The sequence below is a fragment of the Hordeum vulgare genome, chromosome 2H (genome assembly GCF_904849725.1).
Source record: "Hordeum vulgare subsp. vulgare chromosome 2H, MorexV3_pseudomolecules_assembly, whole genome shotgun sequence".
NCBI lineage: Eukaryota > Viridiplantae > Streptophyta > Magnoliopsida > Poales > Poaceae > Hordeum > Hordeum vulgare.
The window spans coordinates 565647227-565670846 of NC_058519.1; the positions used below are offsets into that span (position 1 = coordinate 565647227).

The window sequence follows — 23620 nt, forward strand, 5'->3', positions numbered from 1 at the left end:
AAAAAAAGAAATAGTTTTAAAAATGTAGGAAATAGTTTTGTGGGGTTGCTGAACGATAGTCACGTTGATTGATTAGCCACTTTTTGATTTGTATCACTACCACTGGCTTCATCTGCGTACATAAAACTATGATGTGAATGTAAAAACTAAGTTTTGGATTAGTGTCGTTCTTAATTCTTAAGAGCAAGTAGGACAATGTGTTGTCAATGTGAACAAATTGTACTACCCTCCTGAGTGGTTTCCTCATAAAACTCAGTTTGTTCATAATGGACCTATGTTTTTTGTACGTAGTAATATGTTTTGAAGATTTATAGATGGAAATGTGTATATCATTAGGTGATTTGTTAACAATTTAGATTTCTGTTGCAAATAATTATGTTTCATTTTCTTATCATTTACTGTACTCCAAAAGTTAAAGGTTGATATTATACAAATTATACCAAATTAACAAATATTGGTTGTGAGAAAATTTTCAGTATGTAACAATCATGAACATTAGGAAGCAATTCATGAAAGGCAACCCTCACGGTCTAGCTCAACAAGATAAGTTTTTAAAGTTATAAATGTTTTCTTGTGTCGGTGTGGTTAAATGGCATTGCAGTGGATGAGTTTATCGCCTTAAGATCGACCATGTTCACACATGTGCGACAAGGTGAACGACCTACGTCACCGACGACAGAAAGAAGGATAACTATGAGACGGATAGGCTACTATATTATATGTGTGTGGTGATCGGTTTTGATGTTATTATTTTTTACCCGGTGCAAAGCACGGGCTTTTGATAGTACTTGCTAGTGCAACAAGATTGTCCAAGAATTATCGACCATTTCCTTAAGCACCTTATCATAACTCTCGCCCTCGCCTCCGCAGCTCCAGCTTGTAACTGGTACATCCGTGGCCCATCGACATCCATTGCAGGCTTCCAGCACCTACCAATCCACGCCGCGCATTGATACGCCATTAGAGTACCCTCGCTGCAAGGCGCGTGGCCCTGCTCGGGGCGTCCTCCTCACGGCCCAGCTCGCGCGGCTCGTCGTTCCCCTCGAGCCTCGCGTATAGCCGTATGGATAGGTCGCGTAAGCCACCAGCTCGACAACCTCGGCCTCGTGCGGCGTCCGCTCGGGCGACCGCCCGTCCTCAGTCCTCACTCCTTGCTGAGCTCCCGGCGGCAATGTTGAGCTGAGCCTAGTTGACGAAGCCGAGTAGCCGACGAGGTCTCCCAAATCACGGCATGGTTGTAAGTCAGACAGTGACAGGCGCCGCCGTGCGCTCGCGTTGCTTTCACGCCGCGGTAGGCCTCCCGCTCCCGGTGCCGGAGCTCCGCGACGACTGCACCTTCACCCACCCCCTGCCGCGGCAATGGCCTGCTCGAGGTGTTGCAGAGTCGCCTGGTAGCCGACAAAGCCCATGAACCAGAACTCGAAGCCGTCGTCCGTCACCAGCTGGACGTACTTCTGCTCCGGCAGGTGCTGGTTCTCGCTCGGCATGGCCGCCTTCACCCTCCGCAGCGGGACGGCCACCTTGTACGGCACCCGCACCCTGTCGCCCTTGGGCGAGGTCAGCGCCAGCAACCGGTCGCTGCGGAAGGCCACCCTCTCCGTGGATACGAAAAGCACCCCGGCGATGGGGCCGGCGGTGGTCGAAAGGTAGCACTGTGAGGCCTTGAGGAGCTTCTCGCCCTTCTCGACCGAGAACCACCGCCGGAAGACATTCTCCACGCCGCCGGCCTGGATGATCCTTGCGCCCAGCGACAGCTTGCCCCTCACGGTCTCGTACAGCTTTGGGCCGAGAGTCACTGCAAAATCATCAAGGGACATATGTTCAGTATCTAATTCGGAGCTGAAGCTACATATGAACAGCAACAACGAAAAATGTTTCATCCAGACGGAGTGGAGAAGGAGGACTTACCATGTTCTTTGATGCCTCGAGCAAATTTGTCCCCGCTCCTGCGGCACGATTTGCCGCCGGCATAGGTAGCTCCATCGCTCGTGTACTCCGGCTCCTCGATGCCGATAGCAGTGCTGCTCACTGGGATACCGATCACATGCTCATGTCCTGCCTTCTCCATTTGATGTTGGAACGAAGAACCGAAGACTTGTTTCTCTTGTAAGACGATCGAGGAGGCGAAGACTTTTGCTCTGCTTCCTGCCTTTGCGCCTGAGTTTCCTGCCTCTGTCTGAGGTTGCTGCTGGTGAGGTGAGTGGTGCTTGTGTGGGTTGGTGCTAGAGCTCCGTGCTCTGAATGGGAAGGAGGGCGCGCTAGTTTTATAAGCTCTGGATTGGAACGCGTAAAAACTTCTCTCGTCGACTATGGATCAAAATCCTATGTAGCCTTTTGATGAATGGAACAGTCAGCCGCGCCCACCAGGATTCTGGATAAAAGAATCGCTTCCTTTGTGCAGCTTGACCCCTGGCTTGTGCATGCCTAGCGTGTTGTGGTGCATGTGCAAGGGTCCACTGCAAAACTTTTGTGCGTGTCACGAGTGACATCTAGGAGTAGTCACCAACCCATGCATGGTCCATGATCGACGAGGCCTCCAGCCCTTCACCCACCCGGCTGTCACATGCACCCATGCTACTGGAGCACTGGGGGTGGGTCTAGAAAAATCAGGGCTCCGTAACTCTGTCGCCGGCCGGGCGGTGGGTCGTTGATCAATCCCTGTTTCTGCAAAGCATGCAAGGCAACCGAATTCTCACTTCCTTCTTCAGATTATTTTTCGGTTTGCAGTGCGCAGTGTGTTCCAACTTCAGAGTCGCCACAGCTTTAAGCGGATGCAATGCCATGGTTCCACGAGTATGTACACCGCACGTCGCCGCACTTTCTTGCGAGCTGATTCGGCGATGGCGGTGGCGTGGCAGCGGGGTCAGGACAAGAAGAAATTTGGCAGAAGGTTCGCGCATGCATGGAACGGAAGGCACCGTCAGTGCACGTTCGGCTAGTCTCAGTGCATGTGTTGTCCCTTTTTCCATCTCCATGCTAGTTTTTCTTCCATGGTGCCCACGGTGGGCTGAGTCAGCGTCGTGTCCGACGACGCGCCTCGTCAGCGAACCGTCTCGGCGCCGGCCGGCCGTGGCGGGGCCTCGTGGGTTTGGTGGCGAGCCTGCCCAGCCAGATGGCTCGACCCATGAGCACGTCTGTCATTTGCTATCGTGAGACGGCCGTGGTGACCCTCAAACTCAAAGGGAAAGAAAGCAGCTCACAGATATGCATGTGCACATTGAATATGGGCATGTGGGGGGCGTTAAGGCTTCCCTGTCATCAGCTATGATCGTGTAATCTGAATTTTTTATGCTCCATTACGATTGATTTTGCCTCAAAACCATTGCGGTGTTGCGTGGGGGCGGGGATAGAGATCGACCAGAACCAGAATTCCTGGTTGCTGGGGCTCTGGTTTTTAAAAAGCACAATTGATCAAAATGGATAGGTTCGAATTGTCCTTGCATTGCATTGACCAAAAATTAAAGTATGCTTTGCTTTGCTTCCTCCGTGAAAAGGTGTGGCAGGACTAGCGAAGGAAAAGGCGCGGAAACGAGGAAACACGAGGAAGAATGTGCGTCAGTGCTTCGGGGACAAATTTCTAGTGCGTGTTTCGTTTAACAGATAAGGACGACACCGAACGACGAATATAAACCAATAATGCTACAGCTACGGACTGATTTGTACGAAACTATTTTACGGACAAATGTGGAGTGAGGTGAAGCAATTTCTGCCCTGAAATCACGGGAGGTGAAAAGATTTGCACCAGTCCACAACTAACACGTCGTTCCGTAAGGCTAATCCGTAAGAAACATCTCGTAAGTATAGCATTATTGAACATAAACATGTGCGCTAGTAGCTAGCTCAGTGTTAGTGTTAGATTATTAGTGCCCAAGCTGACAGGACCTCGTATCAGTATGTTTTAGAAATTCAGGTCACGCAAGGAGAGAATGCTTAGATGTTTATACGTCTCCCCGACCAATATGGCCGCCCACAGCACATGCATTCAGATCTGGCAACATGCAAGTGCTTCATACATTGAGCTTACCTTTCTACCCAGAGCAATAATCTTTGTCTGACCCACTAGAATCCCACTGCTATGACCTAATAAAACCACCCCAACCAGGATACACAGGACATGTCCCATCAGTCACACAACCATCGGCATGCTCCTGCGCTGTTATTTCCTTACTCAGGAGGTGCAAGTGCAATGCAAGTAGGCTACATATAAAGCTGGGAGCAATAGCTCAAAATCCACTCTCCACGATCCACTGCCTTCGGTCCTGCCTACTTGCCTGCCCAAATGTCTTGCCCCTAATGGTATCAATTTGTTCTGAAACTTTTGATTCGAGGGTGGGCTACATAAAGCTGGCGGATCGCCCGTCAGATTACAGCAGAAAGCAACGGCGCAGAGCGACATATCCGTAATAGATCACATGAAATCAAGGCGGGGCCTCCACCATGTGGCAGATAAGGATACAATGCCATGCATGCATGATCGACTTGGTTGCATCGACGTAAAAAGTTGGGATCCGTCGATCGAGCCATAAGCTTTTTGTTACGTTATGGGTGTCCCAATCAAGGGCTTGCACCTTGCAGGTTGCGCCGCTTGACAGCCTAAAAAACAAATCGGATCAGGAGGAGAAGGGGAAAAGGGGCAGGTCTGCGCGTAGCCGACAAGATCCTGATGGCTGGTGGTGGTTTAGGTCCCGCCCTATTTCGTGCTGCCGTTTGTGTCACTGATGAATCAGCCAACGCCCAACTAACTCATTTTTGTAATTGATTTTGATGCTGCAACTGCATGTCAAGCCCTTGATTTTTGTTCGTGCCTTGTCCACATGCAACGCACCCTAGAGCGGTTTGTGGGGCTCAAGTTAACTTTTGCCCTGCCCAAGCAAATGTGAGTAGGCCAAAAGTGATCTTGAACGATTTTCCATCGATTAGAATGTCTAGCAAGGAGTGTTTGTCAACTATGCGCGGCGCACAATGATTTAACTTTGAGTACTACATTTGACATTGGGACCAGCTTATAGGTGGTTTATTTCCTCTCTTACAAGATAGACGTAAATAATGCATCCCTAATAAAAAAGCCATGCAACAGCTATACGTTGTACTCCAAGGTAGTGGATAAGTGACTGAAAATTTGTTGTTCGATGTACTCCCTCTGGTCCTTTTTTACTCTCCATAAGATTTTCTTAAAGTTAAACTTTATAAAGTTTGACCAATTTTATAAAAAAAATCTCAACATTCACATAAGGAATAAATATCATTAGATGCGCAATGAATTGAATTTTTTATCCAACTGATTACTCCTACACGTGTGGCATGTACACATCTCCCACACATGTCTATCTACGTTGAATTTGATTTGCACGAATCCTAAAAGAATTTTTTAGAATTTCAGTGCCACATAGTCATCATCATATGTGTGGGCGTTGGAGAGTTCACCCGCACGACCCGCAGCGTGCGGTTGTCAGCTGTGCCATGTGGACGAACCAGTTTATGTCCACACAGTCACCACCTAGTCCACGCGTGTGTGGGCGAACTGCTCTTCGCCCACACTACACTCGTACGTTCTTAGATTGCAACTACAGTTATGCGTACGCGGCAACTAGGTAAACACAAATGACAACTTTAATTCATTGCTAGATGACAACTGCAGTTGAGCGTACGTGGCAACCAGATGAACACAAATGGCAACTATTGTTGGACCACACGTGGCAACTAGGTAAACACACATGACAACTATTCCCAGGTAACTAAAGTGTCATCCCGCGAGTAACTATAGTTAACCAAAACAGAGAGAGTTGTCATGCTTTTACAACTATATTTATCATTCCGAATAATTAAAGTTGTCATCCCCGGAGGTAACTAAAGTGTTATCTGGCAGGTAACTAACGTAACTACATCAGGACATGTGGGCAGATTTGCTTTGTGCCACACACGCGAGATGAGAATGAGTAGTACTTGTTGGGCGTGTAATACGAAGTAGCTGCGCTCACACGTGTCGGCAGATCTAACATTCGCTCATACACGATCCGTATAGGTTGCCTCCTGCGTACGCCACACACGGTGTGTAAGCGAATGTCTAATATGCACCACGTACGGGACTCATTTTCAATATGTATTACTTTAGTATTTCATATTTTTTCATATACATATGTCAAACTTTATGATGTTTGACTTCACACAAATCTTATGTGCAGAGTAAAAAGCACTCGAGGGGTACATCTAATCGGTTTTTCTTGAAAGGCATCCCATCATTCTTAGTTGCACATGGTCTAATTCATTGCCAAATCATGGCGCGGAAAAAAGACCTACGGAGGAAAACAAGAAAAAAAAAGGCTGATCATACTATAGAGTGTCACACATTAATATTTCATATGGTACTAGTATCATGCACTATGCCAATATATTATTTCAATAAGGAACATTAGCCGTATGTATATAGAAGATACGTTTTTAGCTGATTTTCAGCAAAAATACATTTTATTACTTTATATGACTATTGAGTTACAGAAAATTATGTTTGGTATTTCCCTTTCTTTTACTAAATCCTAAAGGTTCTGTCCTTCCTTCTTGTTTTTCCTCGTCGCTTTGCCGCTCCTGTCCGCACTAACACACTTAGAGCATCTCTAGCATGCTCCGGTCCGTAAAATAAGCGCCAAAATACGGGTCGGCACATGCCCGACCAGACTCCGCAAACGCCGTCGATCCATAAAAGTTTTTACGAGTCGCGGCAAAATGTTCACCCCAACCCGCGAAAACGCACGTTCTCCCCCTCGCCCCGTCGGTGTCCTGTATATATCAGGAGCGGTTGGTGGGTGGGACATTTTTGCCCACGTTTTTCCCCCACCCGCCGCCGTCGGGCTGTCGCCTTCGATTTCGGCCATATCAACCGCCGGGGTCACGCCGGCGGGCCGCCACATGCCCGAGATTGACCTCCGCCACTCCCTCGTGCCTTGCCTGGCCGAAATGCTGCAGATCGGTGGCTTGTTTGTCGCGGCCACCGGATTTGGCATTTTCGGCCACCGGCGGCTACGCCAAGCCATGGATTGGTTGGGGAACACCCATCACAGCTCCGACAAAGCGTCAACGCCGCATGCAGGTACTGGTTCGGCCTCTAGTCGCCGTCGTCGGTTTGCCAGCAAGGACTCTTCCGGCCGTCACCCGAGCTCGGTGCTCGTGCAGCGGCTCGTCAGCTTGCCGATGCCGCTCATAGAGTGTGACGACTGCACAGAGACAGTGCTGCGGCTTACATCTAGCACATGACAACACCTCGGACGGGTATTCGTTAAATACAATAACGACGAGGTATGTTCTTTTTTCTGTTCGTCTTTGTCCACTTATTTGGTTAAATTTCGGTAGCTTATTGAGTTGTTCATGTGTGTAGGAAGGTGGATGCTCATTTTTAAATTGGAAAGAAGAATACATCAATTTATTGATAGAAAGAAACTTAATAGATGTCCATGTGCACTCCTTAGTATAATTGAGGCTAATGATGCGGCTGCATGTGCAATTAAAAAAGAAATTAAAGGGGGAACAACGTCTAATTCTCTAAAATCAAAGCCGAAGAATGAAGAATGTAAGATCAAGAATCCGCAGATCAACAATGAATGCATGGAGAAGATGTTGGTCCAACTAGTGGGAGGAGTTATGGAAGTTGGATATCTTTTAAAATGCCTAATTGTGATTCTTGTTTTCATTGATCATTGTTATTTTAGCAAAGATTTGATGAATTATTATGTAACCAATGTCTTTGAAGAAAATAAAGAAGAAAATAAATGTGTTTTCATGCTCGAAATTGAAAGGCAAATAACTAATTTCGTAGAATATATTTTTATACGGGTCCGTTTTACGTGGTCTATTCGGTCGTCGCCCACATCAACCCACAAAAGCGTTTTTTCGCGAACTGTAAACGACTTTTACGGGTCCACGATATACGGGGTCTGCTAGAGATGCTCTTAACCCCCTTCTTCCACGTCTATGGCGGCTCACACCATTAGATTTTCATTTACTGTCATCTCCTCCTACACTAGGACCTAAACATCGTTGAATATCTCCTCCTCGTCGATCTACCCAGCACAACAATGATGTGTGGGCATTTACGGAATTCGGTTTGGACCATTGGTTGATCGAAAGATGGAAATTAGACGATGCCTACTCCTCCATATTGCCTGTCTCATTACCATGCCACCTGGCCCAGCCCCTTGGCACGCTCATCTCTCTCTTACCAACCCATCCTAGTAACCATGAACAAGCCCATCTCAGCCTCCTGCCAACCCTGATGTTGAACCCTACTGGACAATCGGCCAATATGTGCCACCTTGCCACCACGCAGACGCCTACACAACACTCATGACCCAATCCCCCTTGAGTAGACCGGAGTTCTTCACAACCCAAAGAAACCGAACCATTTGTTTTTTGTTAGACCAAATTGATCGGTTATGTCTAACCGGATGCTCAAGCCTACCAGAAATAGCAACCACCCTCTGCTAATTGCTCATGTGACGTCGCCCCTATCATCGAACATGGCCCACCAAATTTCTATGCACACCACTTCCCTTCTTTCCTCTGATCCCAAGGACCATTGGTGCATCTCTAGTGTTGATGACCCTCCACGCAACCTAAACCCTCAATCTCTATGGCAAATTCTAAAGCTCTGCGTTTTGGTTTTTCTTTCTACCCAGTGTTCACGATGCTTTGAATCGCAACCTAGGGAGGGGAGGTCCACAAACACCAAAAGGACCGAAGGCGGGAGATAGAAGAAAAGGAGAGGGAAGGCACACATATCTTGTTGCAAACCAATTGGATAAAATTGATTGAAATATAGGACCTAATTGTTGTGCACATTTTTTTTGTACAACTGGCTATCCATTGGTTGTGGCATCTTCCTCCTTCTCCTACCCCCGCCACCCCTCCATACCACTAGTCAAATCATCAATCGCCTTGCTGCCGTGTCCATCTCGAGTCATCGTGTCGTCGCCTCCCTCCGGTCTTCTCTCTATGCCCGGCCCACCAACTCTGGTGCGTGCAACCCCACACCCATGAAGCCTTCGTTTTGCCTCCACCAGGAATGTCACGATAGGTTGCGACATCCCCAGCTTGAGCTTGATCGATTGGCGCGCTCAAACATTCATGCGCATGCACGACAGCAAACGCGTGAAATATAAGATTGTTTTGTGATCTAGCAATTATGATATGTAATACAATGGAGACTCAAATGTGGGAGACTAATCGCTATTATAGTTGGCAAATTATAATGGTTTTTTAGGCAAAAGGAAAATCATAATTTTATCACTGTGTGGGAACAAGTTCGTAGACACTGCATCTTAACACTTATGCAACACTTTACAATTCACAAGGCAGTACGACTGAAAATTATCCACAAAAATTCAAGTGGATGTAAATAATAGCTAATGAAAGGAAATGCCCTTTGGTTTTTGGGTGTATATACACCTCATATGGGGGGGAATAAAATAAGTCAAAAAGTTTAGAAGTTTTTTTAGTAACCTTGACTTTTTTGCACTACTATATATATTTTCACTAATAGAAAATCACTGTTGACTTTTGGGCATTGTTTTCTCTCCTGATGTCAACGGTTTTTTATTTCTTTCCTGGAATTATTTGTAAGGGTACAATAGAAGGTCAAGTTTATTTCAAAAACATTTTTAAATTATTGATTTTTCATTTAATTAATAATTTTATAGGATGTATATACACCCAGAAACCATACGTTCATGTCCATGATGGAAACATAATCTGGCCTTCAACTAAAACATTATAGTAGCTCACAGTTGGTCGTTGACATCGATTCAGCTATCCACTGTGATCAGACGTGTATAATCAGGTCAGTGACCTTACGATGCAACTTTTGTAAGGCACATAAATTTCTTCTATCATTTCTTTTGTTCCACTGCCTCTTCTTTTTGCGATGTATGGGGCATGATGCTCACAACTCAGAATTGATAAAGAAACAGCATGACTGCAAAATTCCAACTAAGAAGGGCCATTCCTCATACTTTGGAGTACAGAAATCAAGGGCCAAACTACATGGGAAAGGAAGAAGGACAAATCAATCAGCTCGCGCGTCGACCAATCGACATGGCACCTGATATCCTGAATCCAGAAAGCAAAAACAAATCGGTCCACACACGCACCGACTGACGGGAGTGGAGGCACTGACGAATTGACGATCACGCGGCCGGGAAGCAAGCTGGGCCGGAGTCAAGTCATGGCGAGTGAGTACGTAGGAAAGCAAAGCTTCCCCATGCACGCGTGTTCTGCTTTGCGTCGGCCGGTGGTCGTGGGACTATAGTTGCCATGTTTCCGGTACGGTGGGAACGAGAAACGGGAACGGGGACGAGAGTCAGAGGCTGGAAAAAATAGGATATAGCGGGGATATACATCTCTAGAACGATTTTTTTTAAACGAAAACGCGATCCAACCAATTCCGGTACGATGAATTCGGTACGGTACAATGGAACAAGGAACGTGAATCTTTACTAGCGGGGAGCAACTGGCTGGGAGGGAGAGGGACCGAGGGAGTACTTATACAAGGAACTGGCTGGGCTGGGAGCAACTGGCCGTGTCGTCGATCCATGAAGACTAAAATAAATCATCTCCTTCCCAATGAAAAATTCATTAACAGCCTTGGAGTAATTGGAGAGCAGAACAAAGAGTTATTTAGGGCAGTGGAAAAGAACGGGGCAGAGAGTAAAACGAGGAGTTCGTGATTGATATGGCTGACCTTTTGCTTACTCGATCGATTCAAGAACCAAGACTGTCGAGTCACTCAAACTGAATCGACGATCCGGCTGCGGGAACGCCGAATCCGCATTGAATCTTACCGAATCGACCATCGTTTCCGAATCTGATTCTGGGACGATGAATCTGGGTCGAGGGACGGCCCACCATTCCACGTTTTCGGCTACTATGCGTGGGACTCGCAGCGAGCTTGCGCCGTGACACTTGTGCCGCTCCCCGACGTTGCTGCTTGTGATGGAGTGGGAAAGCTGGATCTCCCGCGGTTTGGGATCTTCGCTCCATTTGCAGGAATCTTCCCTGTTCGTTCCTACTTCGGTTGTTGATGTCAGGTGATAGGTCACACGGATTTTGTTGGAGCTTGGATGCTTCGTTACTGCTTTGATTTGGTTTGTCATTAGCAGAAATCGTCACCTTTTGACAGGCGGTGCTCATTTGCGATTTATAATGATGCGTGTCCCACTGTCACACGCCACGCAGCAATTTCGGAATGACAAAGATGATGGATCGGACGAAAGGAAATCAAACTTCTTCGAGGTAGTAATAGGGTGGGCCTATATACTACGCGGCGATTATTTTTTGCCTCAAGCGATGCGAGATCGTTCGATCGCTTAAAGCATGAACAGTATCCGGCCTATTTTAGCCCATGGAGATTAAAAAACCATTCATATTACCATATCAAACATATGACATCAACGAATTTTATTTTTATTTTTTGGTCTTAAATATATTTTATTTGTTAAATGAATAATTGAATTAAATATATGTTTTGATCACTAAATAGGTCTCGACGAGATCATCAAAACTACATTTTTATATGGATATGTTTCGACGACCTTTTTTTTAGATATAAGTTATCATTATGTTTACAATGAAGTTGTCATAGTGTTTACAATAAAGTATCACGACATGTTTCATCTAGTTTTTCTTCTAGATTTAAAGCTATCATTGTATTTCAACTATTTTTCATGACAATTTTTTATTAATTGACCATAGAAAAATTTAGTAATTAAACATGCCACGTTTAATTTAAAGATCATGGTAATATTTAGTAATTCATCATGAAAAATTGAGTTTGTAGATCATGGCAGTTTTAGTATTTTAACCATGACAATTCTAGTATTTTGAATATCAAAAATATTTTTATATGAACAATGACAAATTTTAGTGCATGTATCATGATAAATTTAAGTAATTCATCATGGCAATTTTTATTTATGGTTCACGGCCAATTTGAGCTATTGACCATGCATTTTTAAAGTAACCGATGATATATTTCTTTTTTACTTATGAACTATGTCAAAACTATTTCATGGATCATGACAAATTTTAGTAATTCATCATGGCAAGTTTAGTTTCTTAATTCCTTTTTAAAATGTCAAAAATTACTTTAAGCATAGAAAAAAAGTTAAAATATATCATGACAACTTCAATGTAATCTTGATGGCAATAATGTCTAACAGACATGACAACTTTTAACCCAAAAAAAAATCATTGAAATATGTTGATATGAGATCTATTTTCAAAGATCTTGTCGCGTTGAATTTATTGATAAAAACAGTTTTTCAACCGAAATTTTATTTAAAAGATAAAATATTTTAAAAACACAAAAGACGAAAGATTACTTCTGACAATTTTGTCACTTGTACATACATACGGTGATATGGTTCAATCTATTGGTCATGGACGCATGATCGGATATTGTTTCCATCACGCGTGTGATGATTATCGACGTCTTTGAAAAAAAGGGAGAAAAAATTGGAGCGCCCCTAGAAATCGAACCATGGTCACGCAGGGAAACAACAGCGCTACAAGAGGCGATCTGAGCCGGTTTTTATCTTTTTTTTATTTTTGTTTTCTTTTCTTCATTTCTTTTTGCACCTCTTTTTTAAAAAAATTTAATTTTGTTTTCTTTTTGTTTTTCATTCTATATTTTATGTACATGATCATAATTTTTAAAATAATTGATCAATATTATTTAAATACTTGTTAACGATTATTAAATACTTGTTCAACATTTTTATATACATGTTCAACATTTTTTCAAATACATATCCAACATTATTCAAATACTTGTTCAAAAAAATGTAAATACTTGTTCAATATTTTAATACTTATTCAACATTTTTCAGATACATGTTCATTATATTTGAAATACTCGTTCATATTATTCAAAAACTCATTCAATAGTTTTTCAAAATAATTGTTCTACATTTTGAACTATTTGTTCAATATATTTAGAAGTTATTAACATTTTTCTAATAGTTGTTCAAAAAAATTAAAATGCTCGTTCAACAATTTTTAGTACTCATTTAACATTTTGTTAAATACTTGTTCAACGTTTTTAATACTTATTAAAAAAATTAAATACTTGCTCAACATTTTTCAAATACGTATTTAACATTTTTAATACTGATTCAAAAAAATTCAAATATTTTTTAACTTTTTTTCAAGTGCGGTGTTTAAGTGTGTTTTTTGCATTTATATGTACCATGTTTAAAAGTGAAAATAAAAGTAAAAATAAATAATATAGAAAACAAGAAAAGAAAAATGGCCGTGGCCTTCCGTGCCCCTGGGCTGACCCATCTGGCCTCCCCTTACGCGAGGCTTGCGGCTGTGCTCGCTTAAAGCGTGACATAAGGGCACCCTATATACTAGCCGGGGGCAGTGCCCTATAGGCCGGACCTTTAGAACTAGGGATGGGAATTGGGTCCCATTTAATTTCATTTAAACCCACTTATTATTTAATAGTCCAAAAATTTATTTATTTATTAAGAAAAATGAACTATTAAGCTGGTAAAAGCTAAATAAATGAGACTTGTGGCTGCCACTTATTTACCATTTACATCCCTATTTAGAACCAGCGCACTTCACAGGCTCACAGCGTGTTCTTATTGGACACATAAGCGAGTGTCTACAAAAACATAAACGAGTGAAGTACATGCTCTTTTCCATTGTCCTAAAAAGGCATGTTCCTTCCCTATAAAAAGCTAACATCTTCTTGAAAAAACAAGGTGAACGATAACAGTATTACTGCTGACTAAACTTTTCATAAAAAGGTTGCCGCCTAAATATTTCTACAGCAGTCTAGCTCTCCTTTTTCCCTACTTTTTTAGGGAACTTTTTTTCCTGCGTAATATTTTCTCTGTAAACTAATATAAAAACGTTTTGATTATTAAAATAATGTTGTAAACACTTTTATATTAATTTACAGAGGAAGTACGTAACAAGTAACGATATGCTTATACGTAGCCGCCAACTCCTCAACTTCATCGCTAGGATCCTCTCACCAGCTTCTCCTGAGCGGTGGCGAGCATTCAACAAGACAACTTCTCATCAAAGTTACTAATTAAAGGAGGGCATCTTTTTTGCATAGGTCATTCACATCTCCTCAGGTGTGGACAAGTGGTGCGCTGCCACTTGTTGCAGTCGGAGAATTTGTGTGGGTTTTCTCACCTGACGAACATGGATGGAAGGTTGGTCATTGTTTTTCATAGATCCAAAAATGTCAAAAAAAAAACAATTCTTGGATCGTATATCCAAATAAAAAAACGTTTTCACCTTTGTGTTCCTCATGCCGAAATCTAAAAAATTATATTTCATGTTAATAGATTTCTCTGAACTTTGTTTAAGGAAAAAACTGTGCTTCCAAAGTGAACTAAGATGTGCTTCCAAATTGCACTAACTTGTGCTCCCATGTGAAACTCTTTTTTTTAAGTTCCAGCCATGCTGGCAATTTTACTGATAGGAGAAAGCAATGGAAGAATAAAATAGGGTGAAGATCCTAGGATCGAGGTCGTTTAACCACATTCGGTCAAACTTTCCAAAAGAAAAGGAAAAGGAAAAAAGAAAAGGCACATGGTTTGATATCTCACGGTGGTTCCTTGAAGGGGCTCTCTATGCATCTAGCTCCCGCTAACCTCCATTGCTCCATTGCCATTTTTGATCCTTGCGATGATATCTCTGATGCCTGGGAGCTTTTTCTGTAAGGTGCATTGGTTGCGCTCTTGCCATATTGCCCAACAGGCGAGAAGTCTCATCGTGTTGGTTCCCTTCTTCCATTTGCCGGCGGTTTCTTCCTCTGATTTTAAGGCAATGGTCGTGGCAGATTGCAGCTCCGAGTCCTCTTTTTGTTTGAGGGTGGCACATCCTTCCCATTGGCTGATCTTGATCCATACCTCATGCGATGTCGGGCAAGTCCACAAGAGGTGCTTGCTAGATTCGAGATTTCGGACACAGGATTGACAGAAGTATTCATTGGGCCATCCTCGCCGCTGTAACCTGTCGTTGCACCATAGTCTGTCCTGAAACATTAACCAGTATAAAATCTTCATGGTAGCCGGCGCCTGGCCTTCCATATAAGCTTGTCGAAGGAGGAAGAAACTCTTCCCTGAAACTGCATGGAGTATGCTGAGCTCGCCGAGTAATGCCCGGACTTCTCCATGCGCCAGAAGATGTGGTCCGGTGTGTCCTCCTGAAGTTGGACATCTAGTCTTTCAAGCAGCCGGTGAAGGTGGACGAAGCCTTGAACTAGATGATGGTTGTTGCCGTGTGCTAGGTCCCTAATCCTGTGAAACAAATTGGTGCTCATGTGGTGTGAAGCACAACTATGCTCCTGCAAGGAATTACACATGTGTTCCTCACAGGAGCACAACTATGCTTCCAAAGTTCCCGCAGGGTGAAGCACATTGCTCCACTCAGGAGCTCAACTTCTAATGCTCCTGACAAACAAAAAACGAGGAGGCATGAAAAAGCAAAAAATCCAAAAAAAGAAAAACAAATAAAAACTAGAAATCGAGAAAAAACAAGAACCTAAAAGACAAAACAAAAATCACCTCAGTGGGGCGTCATGTGATGGAACTAGGGCGCACCACACGAAGCTGCTGAAGCGCTTTCGCATGCAAGGGATACCCTCACTTTTTTTTGAATTGTTTGGATTGCTCATCACATATTTCATGTGGTACGGATACCCCCACTTAGTTGCTCCCGCATCCCGCTTGTAGGAGGAGCCAACTTGAAAGCCAATTAAATTGTTCTAGCGTGGCCCATTCAAGTTGAAAATCGTAGTAGGCTCACAGCCCAACTCGCTTAGAGAGTTGGATTGGCTAAGGTCTGCTCAGTTGGAGAAGTATCAAAAGTCTCTATTTTCTGATGAGGCTATTGGTTCGCATGAGGGCTATATCTTGCTTGTTGCGAGACATTGTCGTGCCTCACAGCTAGAGCTAACTATTGTGTCGTCTTACTGGATCACACCAGTCAAGCAGTTTTGGTAAGGCTCAAGAGCACCGGTTTGTGGAACCTACCACTGGTTTTGGCTGGTTTTGGGAAGGTTCCACTCCATTTTTTCCTCCTTTTTGTGTGTGTTCTTCTATAAGTTTTTTATCATTTTTTATTCTGGTATATTTTTGTTTTTCCATTTTTCTCTTTCTTTTCTACCAATAAAAGTAGAGTTTTTAATAGACTTCGGAAATTTCTCGTATGTCTATTGAACATTTTTATACTCAATGAATATTTTTGACATACATAATGAATATATTTATGAGTATATGTTTGCCCATTTTTAATACATCTTAAACAATTTAGAATAAATACTGAAATTTCTTAATATATGTGAAAAAATTGTATACATTGTATATTTCTTTACAAATACATGGTGATTATTATTTTTTGAATACACGTTTTACATTTTTTGTATACATGTTGCACATTTTATTGATACATTTGATATTTTTCAAAATGCATGATGAACATTGTTTTCAACTATAAGTTGAAAATTACTCTAATACATGTTGAACATATTTTGAATACATGCGAAACATCTTAGTTATACCTTGAACATTTTTGAAAATAGATAATGAATATTGTTTTTGAAATACATGTTGAACATTTATTTAGTACACATTATACATTTTTTGTATACAAGCCAAACATTTTCATTACATTATGACCATTTAAAAAACCGTGTTTAAATATTTTTCAATATATGATGACCATTTAAAAAAACACATCGAACCTTTCTAAATGCACATTGAGTATTTTCTAGATGCATGTTTGTGCGAACAATTTTGTTCTGCATTAAAAAAATGTGCGATGGATGCTTTAAAAAATAGTAAAATATTTTTTGGAACGTGTATATGGAATTTTCCCAAATATAAAAAAATGAAAACATGGGTTCGCCATGATTTACATTATGTTGAACACAAAATATGGCCCCGGACAATCCGCGATGTGATGTAGGCGAATGTTCCATACGTCTCGGAAGTTGCGAGGAATAGGCGCTCACGATGGTTCGCTGCTGTTGTGGCACTAGGCACTAGCAGTGACCAGCACCTTGCCCGTAGAGAAGAACGAGAGGCTACTCGATGCAGCCAGGCATGTGGGTAGAAGGCGCAATCATGTGCTCGCGACACACAAAGCACGACATGGCCGTTGGGGCATCCTTGAGCAACGATAAGTAGGAGCCTCGGCTGGAGCTAGATCCATGGAGGGTCATGTCATGAGGCGGCGGCTGGTGGGTGAGGTTACAGGGCGCACTGGATGTTGGATGCCTAGCAAAGGACCGGGACAATGGGAAACTTTGGGTCGCGGCAGCGACGGTAGCGACGTGGTATTGGCACTGGCCGACGCCTCTCGTCAGTGGGCTCGAAGAGTCATGTATAGCTAGGCTTATGAGTGTATCGAGGGGAATGGAGATACGTTGTTTGATCATGGGGATTGAAGATGGAACTGATATATTTTTTTCAAAATACCTTTTTCTACGACAAATTTGAGAAGTGTATGCCCTAAACTACAAATTTCAAATCTATGACCCCATTGGCCAAGCTGTGGCTGAAGAGGCACTTTTCAGTAGTTTATAGGCCGAAGATCTCTCTTCAGTTCACCATGAGTTGAAGATAACTGAACACGGGTCGACGAGCACTCATGTGCCTACTGTTGGCCAAAGTGTTGTCTTCAATTTACTGGTGGCCGAAGAGTCCTCTAGGGCCTACCACCTCGCGTTAACGGTCGTCTCAAGCTACATGGTGCCCAATTTTGTTTTTACTAGGCCGAAGTGCCTTTTTTGAAAATTAGTTTATTAGTGAGTAGAACCATTCCCCACCTTAGCCATGGAAAAAAATGTACGCTCACGCAACACCTTTCTCCATTTGTTCGCATCATTACCCCTCTTGCCAACCCTTTCCCTCCTTTCTTTCCCACATCTTCATCCCTGCAATTTTTTCCCTTCATATGTTCCCGCCATTATCCCTCCTCCAACCCTTTCCCTCCATTCTTTCTCGACATCTTGTTTCCTTCCATGTTCTTTCCTGCCATTCTTTCCCTCGATCTATTCCCACCATTATCCTTCCAACCAACCTCTTACCCTAAGTCTATAAAATTGCCCCCTTGCCTGTTGTCTTCCTCATATTTCCTTAGCAATATTTCCAGTCATGTCTAGTGGCAATTCCCGTGGTTTTACTCCACTGATGTCGAATTTGTTCTTGTGCAATACCGGAAGAATGAGAGGCATTTTGTGTGTTTTGAAGAATTAGTTAGTAGTGATAGGCGCCTGATGGAGTTGTGTAAGTGTTTTTCCCGACCCAGTCTCTCGGAGAGGTGCCCGTAAAGGAAAATAGAGGAGATTCGACAAGAAATTTTGAAAGCACAACTTCTCCATATATGGTTTTGGTAATTAATAAAAACATATATTTCATTGGACTAATGAATCTATCAAGTATATTTGAGGAAAAGTTCAATGAATGGATTGGCTAGGATTGTGAGGAGATTCCCTAGATGCATGGAACATCAATTGGCACAAGCTTCAAGACCCTGCATTTTTATATTTATGTGAGAAATCACATTTGAGTCGATAGGAAAGCCAATACTATTGAAAGGGGGTGAGGTATCTATGATGATCCGGTTGCTCCAAGTGCTTAGAGGTTAGCCACCAAAAGCCTCAACATTTCCCCCACAAAATATTATGTCCAAAACTCCAAAGTCAAATTCGGTGCCACCAAGTTTCTACATATCGGCCACGCTGATTTTTCCTTAGACAGATCACAAGCCAAACCCTAGCAAATCGGTGCAACCGAGTTTTTCTTCGGTACAGCCAAATAGCGGTGACCAACCTTCTGGTATCCATTTACTAAAAAATAGAATTTCCAAGTTTTACAAATTGTTGTCACCGGAGTGAGGAACTGCCTAGGCCAACCGAATCATACTCCAAAATGTGTGGAGTTGAACAAAGAAGTTTGTAAGGGCAGGGAGATCGCCTACTTCATGAAGATCTACCAAGGGTGAGGCTAGTCCTTCATGGACGTAAGCCATGACAGAATAGATAATGTTGCTTCATCGTGGACCCCTTGTGGATGGAGGCCTTCGTGCACTCACGCAGTCGTTACCCTCCGTGGTTTAAAGTCTCCATCAACGTGGATGTATGATAGAACCACCTATCCGAACCACGCCAAAAATCTTTATGTCTTCATTGTGTTTGATCTTAATATCCCTATCCTCTACTTACATTTGCATATCTTTACTTTCCGTTCCCATATTCACAGACTTGCATGTGTAGGGTGTGCTAGACTTGGTAAAATTTCTAAAACTTGTCAATCGATAAAATAGGTAAAAGGTTAAGTTTTTATTCGGTCAAGTAGTCTAATCACCCCCCTCTAGCTATACTTTCGATCATACAAGTGGTATCAGAGCTTTGGTCTTCATTGCATTGGTTTCGCAACCTAGGAGAGTATGGCGTTTAGTGAGGGAAATTACCACCGTGGAGGTCCATATTTTGATGGTACAAACTTTGCTACTTGGAATCATAAAATGAAAATGCATATTCTTGGTCATAATATCGCCATTTGAGTTGTTGTTCGTGTTGATTTACAAGGTGAGTTATTCAGTGATGGAAAGGAACCGGATCGTGAAGGGACAGTGGAAGAATTAAAGATGTTGCAATACAACGCTCAAGCATGCGACATTCTATTCAACTGCTTATGTCTCGAAGAGTTCAGCAAGATAAGCCATGTAGAGAATGCAAAGGAAATTTGGGATACTTTGCTTGATATGCACAAAGGAACCGAATCCATCAGGGAATTTACGTTCGATGTGTTGTAAAGTCAACCTGACAAGTTCAAGATGAAGGATGATCAAGGAATCGCGAAAATGTACTCTAGGCTTTCTCTCATCACAAGTGAAGAGATGACGACAAATTCATCATCAAGAAGATACTTAGAGACTTGGATGGAAAGTACGACATCGTGTGCACTTTGATCGAAATGATGCCAAACTAGAATGATCTCAAGCCTACGGAAGTCATTGGAAGGATTGTTGCTGATGAGATGTCACTCAAGGATAAAGAAGATCTTCATAACAAGTCAAGCAGTGCATACAAATCCACAAGTGACACTCCTGCTACCTCAAGTGCCGACCTTGTTACCAATGAATATATAAGCCTCATGGTCAATAAATTCAATAGGTTCTACAAGAATAAAGGCAACGAGAGGAGTTCCAACTCAAGATACAAAGAGAAGCGTTCTTCTAGTCGGGACCAAAACTGTTACAATTGTGGAAGACCCAGACACTTCTCCAATGAGTGCACGCCCCCCTCAAAAAGAGGAGAAGAGTCACCTAGATGAATAATCACAAGAGATGAGTCACCTCGAATAGAGAGACGGAGTAGAGAATATCATAATGAACGAAGACCCTCCCGGAGAAGCAAGGACTTGAAGAAGAAGGACAAATACACCAAGAGCTACACAAGAAGACATCAAGCTCATGTTGGTGAATGGGTCCCGAGCTCCAAATCCGACAGCCAATCCGAGAGAAGTTACCACTCCAACTCTGATTATAGTCAAGATGAATGTGTTGCCGGACTAGCACTCGTTTCCTCCAACTCCTATGACTTATTTGGTTTACCAAATGAAGGAATTGGAAGTTGCATCATGGCTAAAGGTCCAAAGGTATCACACCCGTATACATTGACTTTAATAGTGATGAGGATGACTTACTAGGAGATGATGACTTGCTCTTTGATAAAGCTAGTGATGTTAGCAAAATGAACTTGATAATAATGGTGCTAGTCAAGATAAGTCATGTGATAACGATAGGAAGGAGATTGAGCGACTAACTAAAGAACTAAACACTTTTGAGTTAGCTCATGAATCTACTCAAGAATATCTGCTTCTAAGAACTCATGAGAAGTTATACTTCGAGAGGCTGAATTTAGAGCAAGAGCATGAGTTTCTTAAATCTACCAATGACGATCTTCGAAAGAAGAGTTCTTCTTACGTTGCCAAACGATTAATCTTGTCTACATTTGTGCCACAAGTTAAATCTAAGCAAAATAGTAACATAGGCAATGTAGATTCCTCATTTAGTAGCAATAATAAAAATGTTAAATCTAAAGATGTTGCTTCTAGTAGTTCTATTGATTCCACTAATGATTCTCTTATCCAAGTTACAGTTGAGCAAGAAAACGATTTATTGAACAAAACTATAGAGAAAGGTGTCTACAAGAGTTGCTAGAAGTAAGCAGTTTGAGGAGATTGTGCACAAGAAAGGGTTGCACCGGAAGAACCAATGTGTTGGTTTTGAACAAAAGTTCAATGCAAATGGAGTTGAATGGGAAGAAGTTTAATACCCCAAGACAAATTTTCTTCCCCAAAATGAGAAGTATGACCCTACTCTCGCTAAGGGAACACAAGCTCAAGATGATCTTCTACCACAAGCTCAAGGTCAAAGACAAGCTTCAATAGGACATTGACTCTTTTGAAGAAGAATATCAAGCCATGGTTAAGTGGGTTTCCAAGGCCACTACTAGCTCTACTACATCAAGTGATACTTCAACTCCAAGGATCCCCATCAAGTTGATGTAGGTCCCCAATAATAAGAACTAGAGAAGTTCTAGAGGGGTGAATTCACCAACAAACTTCACGCATATTCATCATTTGGCAAGAACTAGTGCAATCAACTCCAACTTTATGCAATATTTCAAGGAGTCACAAAACCCCTTGTTGGTAAGCAAGGAGCAAGGTAATTATTGTGTCAACGTACATCATCATATATGTGCTTCATCACATGTCCATCCTTGTATTTGTTCCTTGTGTGGGACTAACCCATGTAACTGACAAGAGTACGAAACAACAAGTATTTCTCCCAAATCAAGATGATATTCATCAACCAAGAGCATCCACTACTACTTCACCTTCATGAAGTCTTCAACGACAAAACCCAAGGTTAGTTTATCCCTCTAAAAGGGCATATCACATCAAGGGGGAGCTTTACTCTAAGACTTGAGTATAAGCATCTCAAATGATGTGAACACATTAAAAGAATTATGTAAAAGTGGCAACCACACTTGTGCTTAAACAATGAGTGTGACTTGTGATCAAGCATTCTTGCTTGGATCCTTAAGTCAATATACTCATATATAGATTACTCCATCATCGCCAAAGTGCTTGATAGATATTAGAGTGGTTGTACATGTTTGACACATTCTATTTGACATCTTATTGTGTGAGTATGTTGGTATGCATCTTTTCTCCATTCAAGGACATCCAATTGTTGTTCTATTTGGATTTTATTTTTTTGGCCAATTGGATGTACAAGAATGCGTAAGTACCCCCTCTAGCTATCTATTATTTCTTGTCTCAAATTCTATTCATGCTTCATCACAAAATTTGAGCAAGCATTTTTCGGACCCTCGGGGTGAGGAGCACTCGGAGCCACTGATTCGACAAGGGATGATTTCCAAAACCTCCCAAGTGTTTATTGGTGTGAAAAAACTCCAAATCCGGCTCCATCGATTCACTTTTGGTTGATGTGGTTTTCTATCTCAATACTGTCGATCAAGAAAGTCTGGCATCACCGAGTTGTTCTGCCAACACGCGGATATGCATCTCGATGGAACCGCCATTTCTTTCCCGGTGTCACCAGCAGCATGTGGGTATATATATCTGTTGGTCTGTACTTTGAAAAATACTTCAAATGAAAGACTCCCGCACCCCATTGCCGCCGCCGCCCGCATCTCTGGACGATCTATGTTATCTCCCACGCACCCTTGCCACAAGAGTCCATCCTCGTAAATGGGAATCTTTCCCGTCATTGCCGCAGTAGAGAAGATCCGCCAAGTTAGGGTAATCTTTGATCCCTTTTGCGCTCCAAGTTCTAATTCCCACGTGATACGTCTCCAATGTATCTATAATTTTTGATTGTTCCATGATGTTATATTGTAATTCTTGGATGTTTTGCAATCATTTTATAGCACCTTTATACCATTCTTGGTTGTTTTTTATTTATTTTACTTCGTAGAAAATCAATATCAAACGGAGTCCAAATGTCACAAAACTTTTTGGAGATTTTTTTCTGCCTAGATGACATCCAGAGGACCAAGGAAGCCAACCAAAGGAGGCCCAGGCTGCCCGGCACTAGGACGCGTCTGCCCCTGGCGCGGCCTGGTACCCAGTGGGCACCTCGTGGCCCATCTTGACGTGATTCCAACGCCCAAAATTCCTATAAATAGAGAAACCTCCAGAAATAACCCTAAATGAGAAGTTCCGCCGCCGCAAGCCTCTGTAGCCACGAAAAACCAATCGGGAGCTTGTTCTGGTACCCTGATGGAAGGGGTATCATCATTGGAGGCCATCTTCATCATCCCTATGGCCACCATGATGAGGAGGGAGTAGTCCACACTCGGGGTTAAGGGTTTGTACCAGTAGATATGTGTTTAATCTCTCTCTCTCTCCCTCGTGTTCTTGAGATGTCATGATCATGATATATCACGGGCCTTGTTAATATAGTTGAATCATATGGTGTTTATCCCATGATATTGTTGTGATTAATTGAATCTTTCACTTTAAGATCACGTTATGTTGGATCGAATATTCAGGTTTTGAGAGCACATGAT

At 42.5% G+C, this 23620-nt stretch overlaps 1 protein-coding gene across 1 annotated transcript; it reads right to left on the reverse strand.

Annotated features, from left to right (window-relative positions):
• Nucleotides 1-722: 722 nt before the first annotated feature.
• Nucleotides 723-2321, reverse strand: LOC123427299 (putative GEM-like protein 8). The gene is made up of 2 exons (XM_045111305.1): nt 1909-2321; nt 723-1795 (listed from the first exon to the last, which is right to left on the reverse strand). The coding sequence occupies exons 1-2, from the start codon at nt 2066-2068 to the stop codon at nt 1338-1340; spliced, it is 618 nt and encodes a 205-aa protein (XP_044967240.1). The 5' UTR covers nt 2069-2321; the 3' UTR covers nt 723-1337.
• Nucleotides 2322-23620: the final 21299 nt, after the last annotated feature.

Excerpts from the sequence above, each read along its gene's own strand:
- LOC123427299 (XM_045111305.1), bottom strand. The coding sequence starts at position 2,068 with ATGGAGAAGGCAGGACATGAGCATGTGATCGGTATCCCAGTGAGCAGC. Across the intron at positions 1,796-1,908 it reads TCGAGGCATCAAAGAACATG|TGACTCTCGGCCCAAAGCTG; the intron begins GTAAGTCCTCCT and ends ATGATTTTGCAG.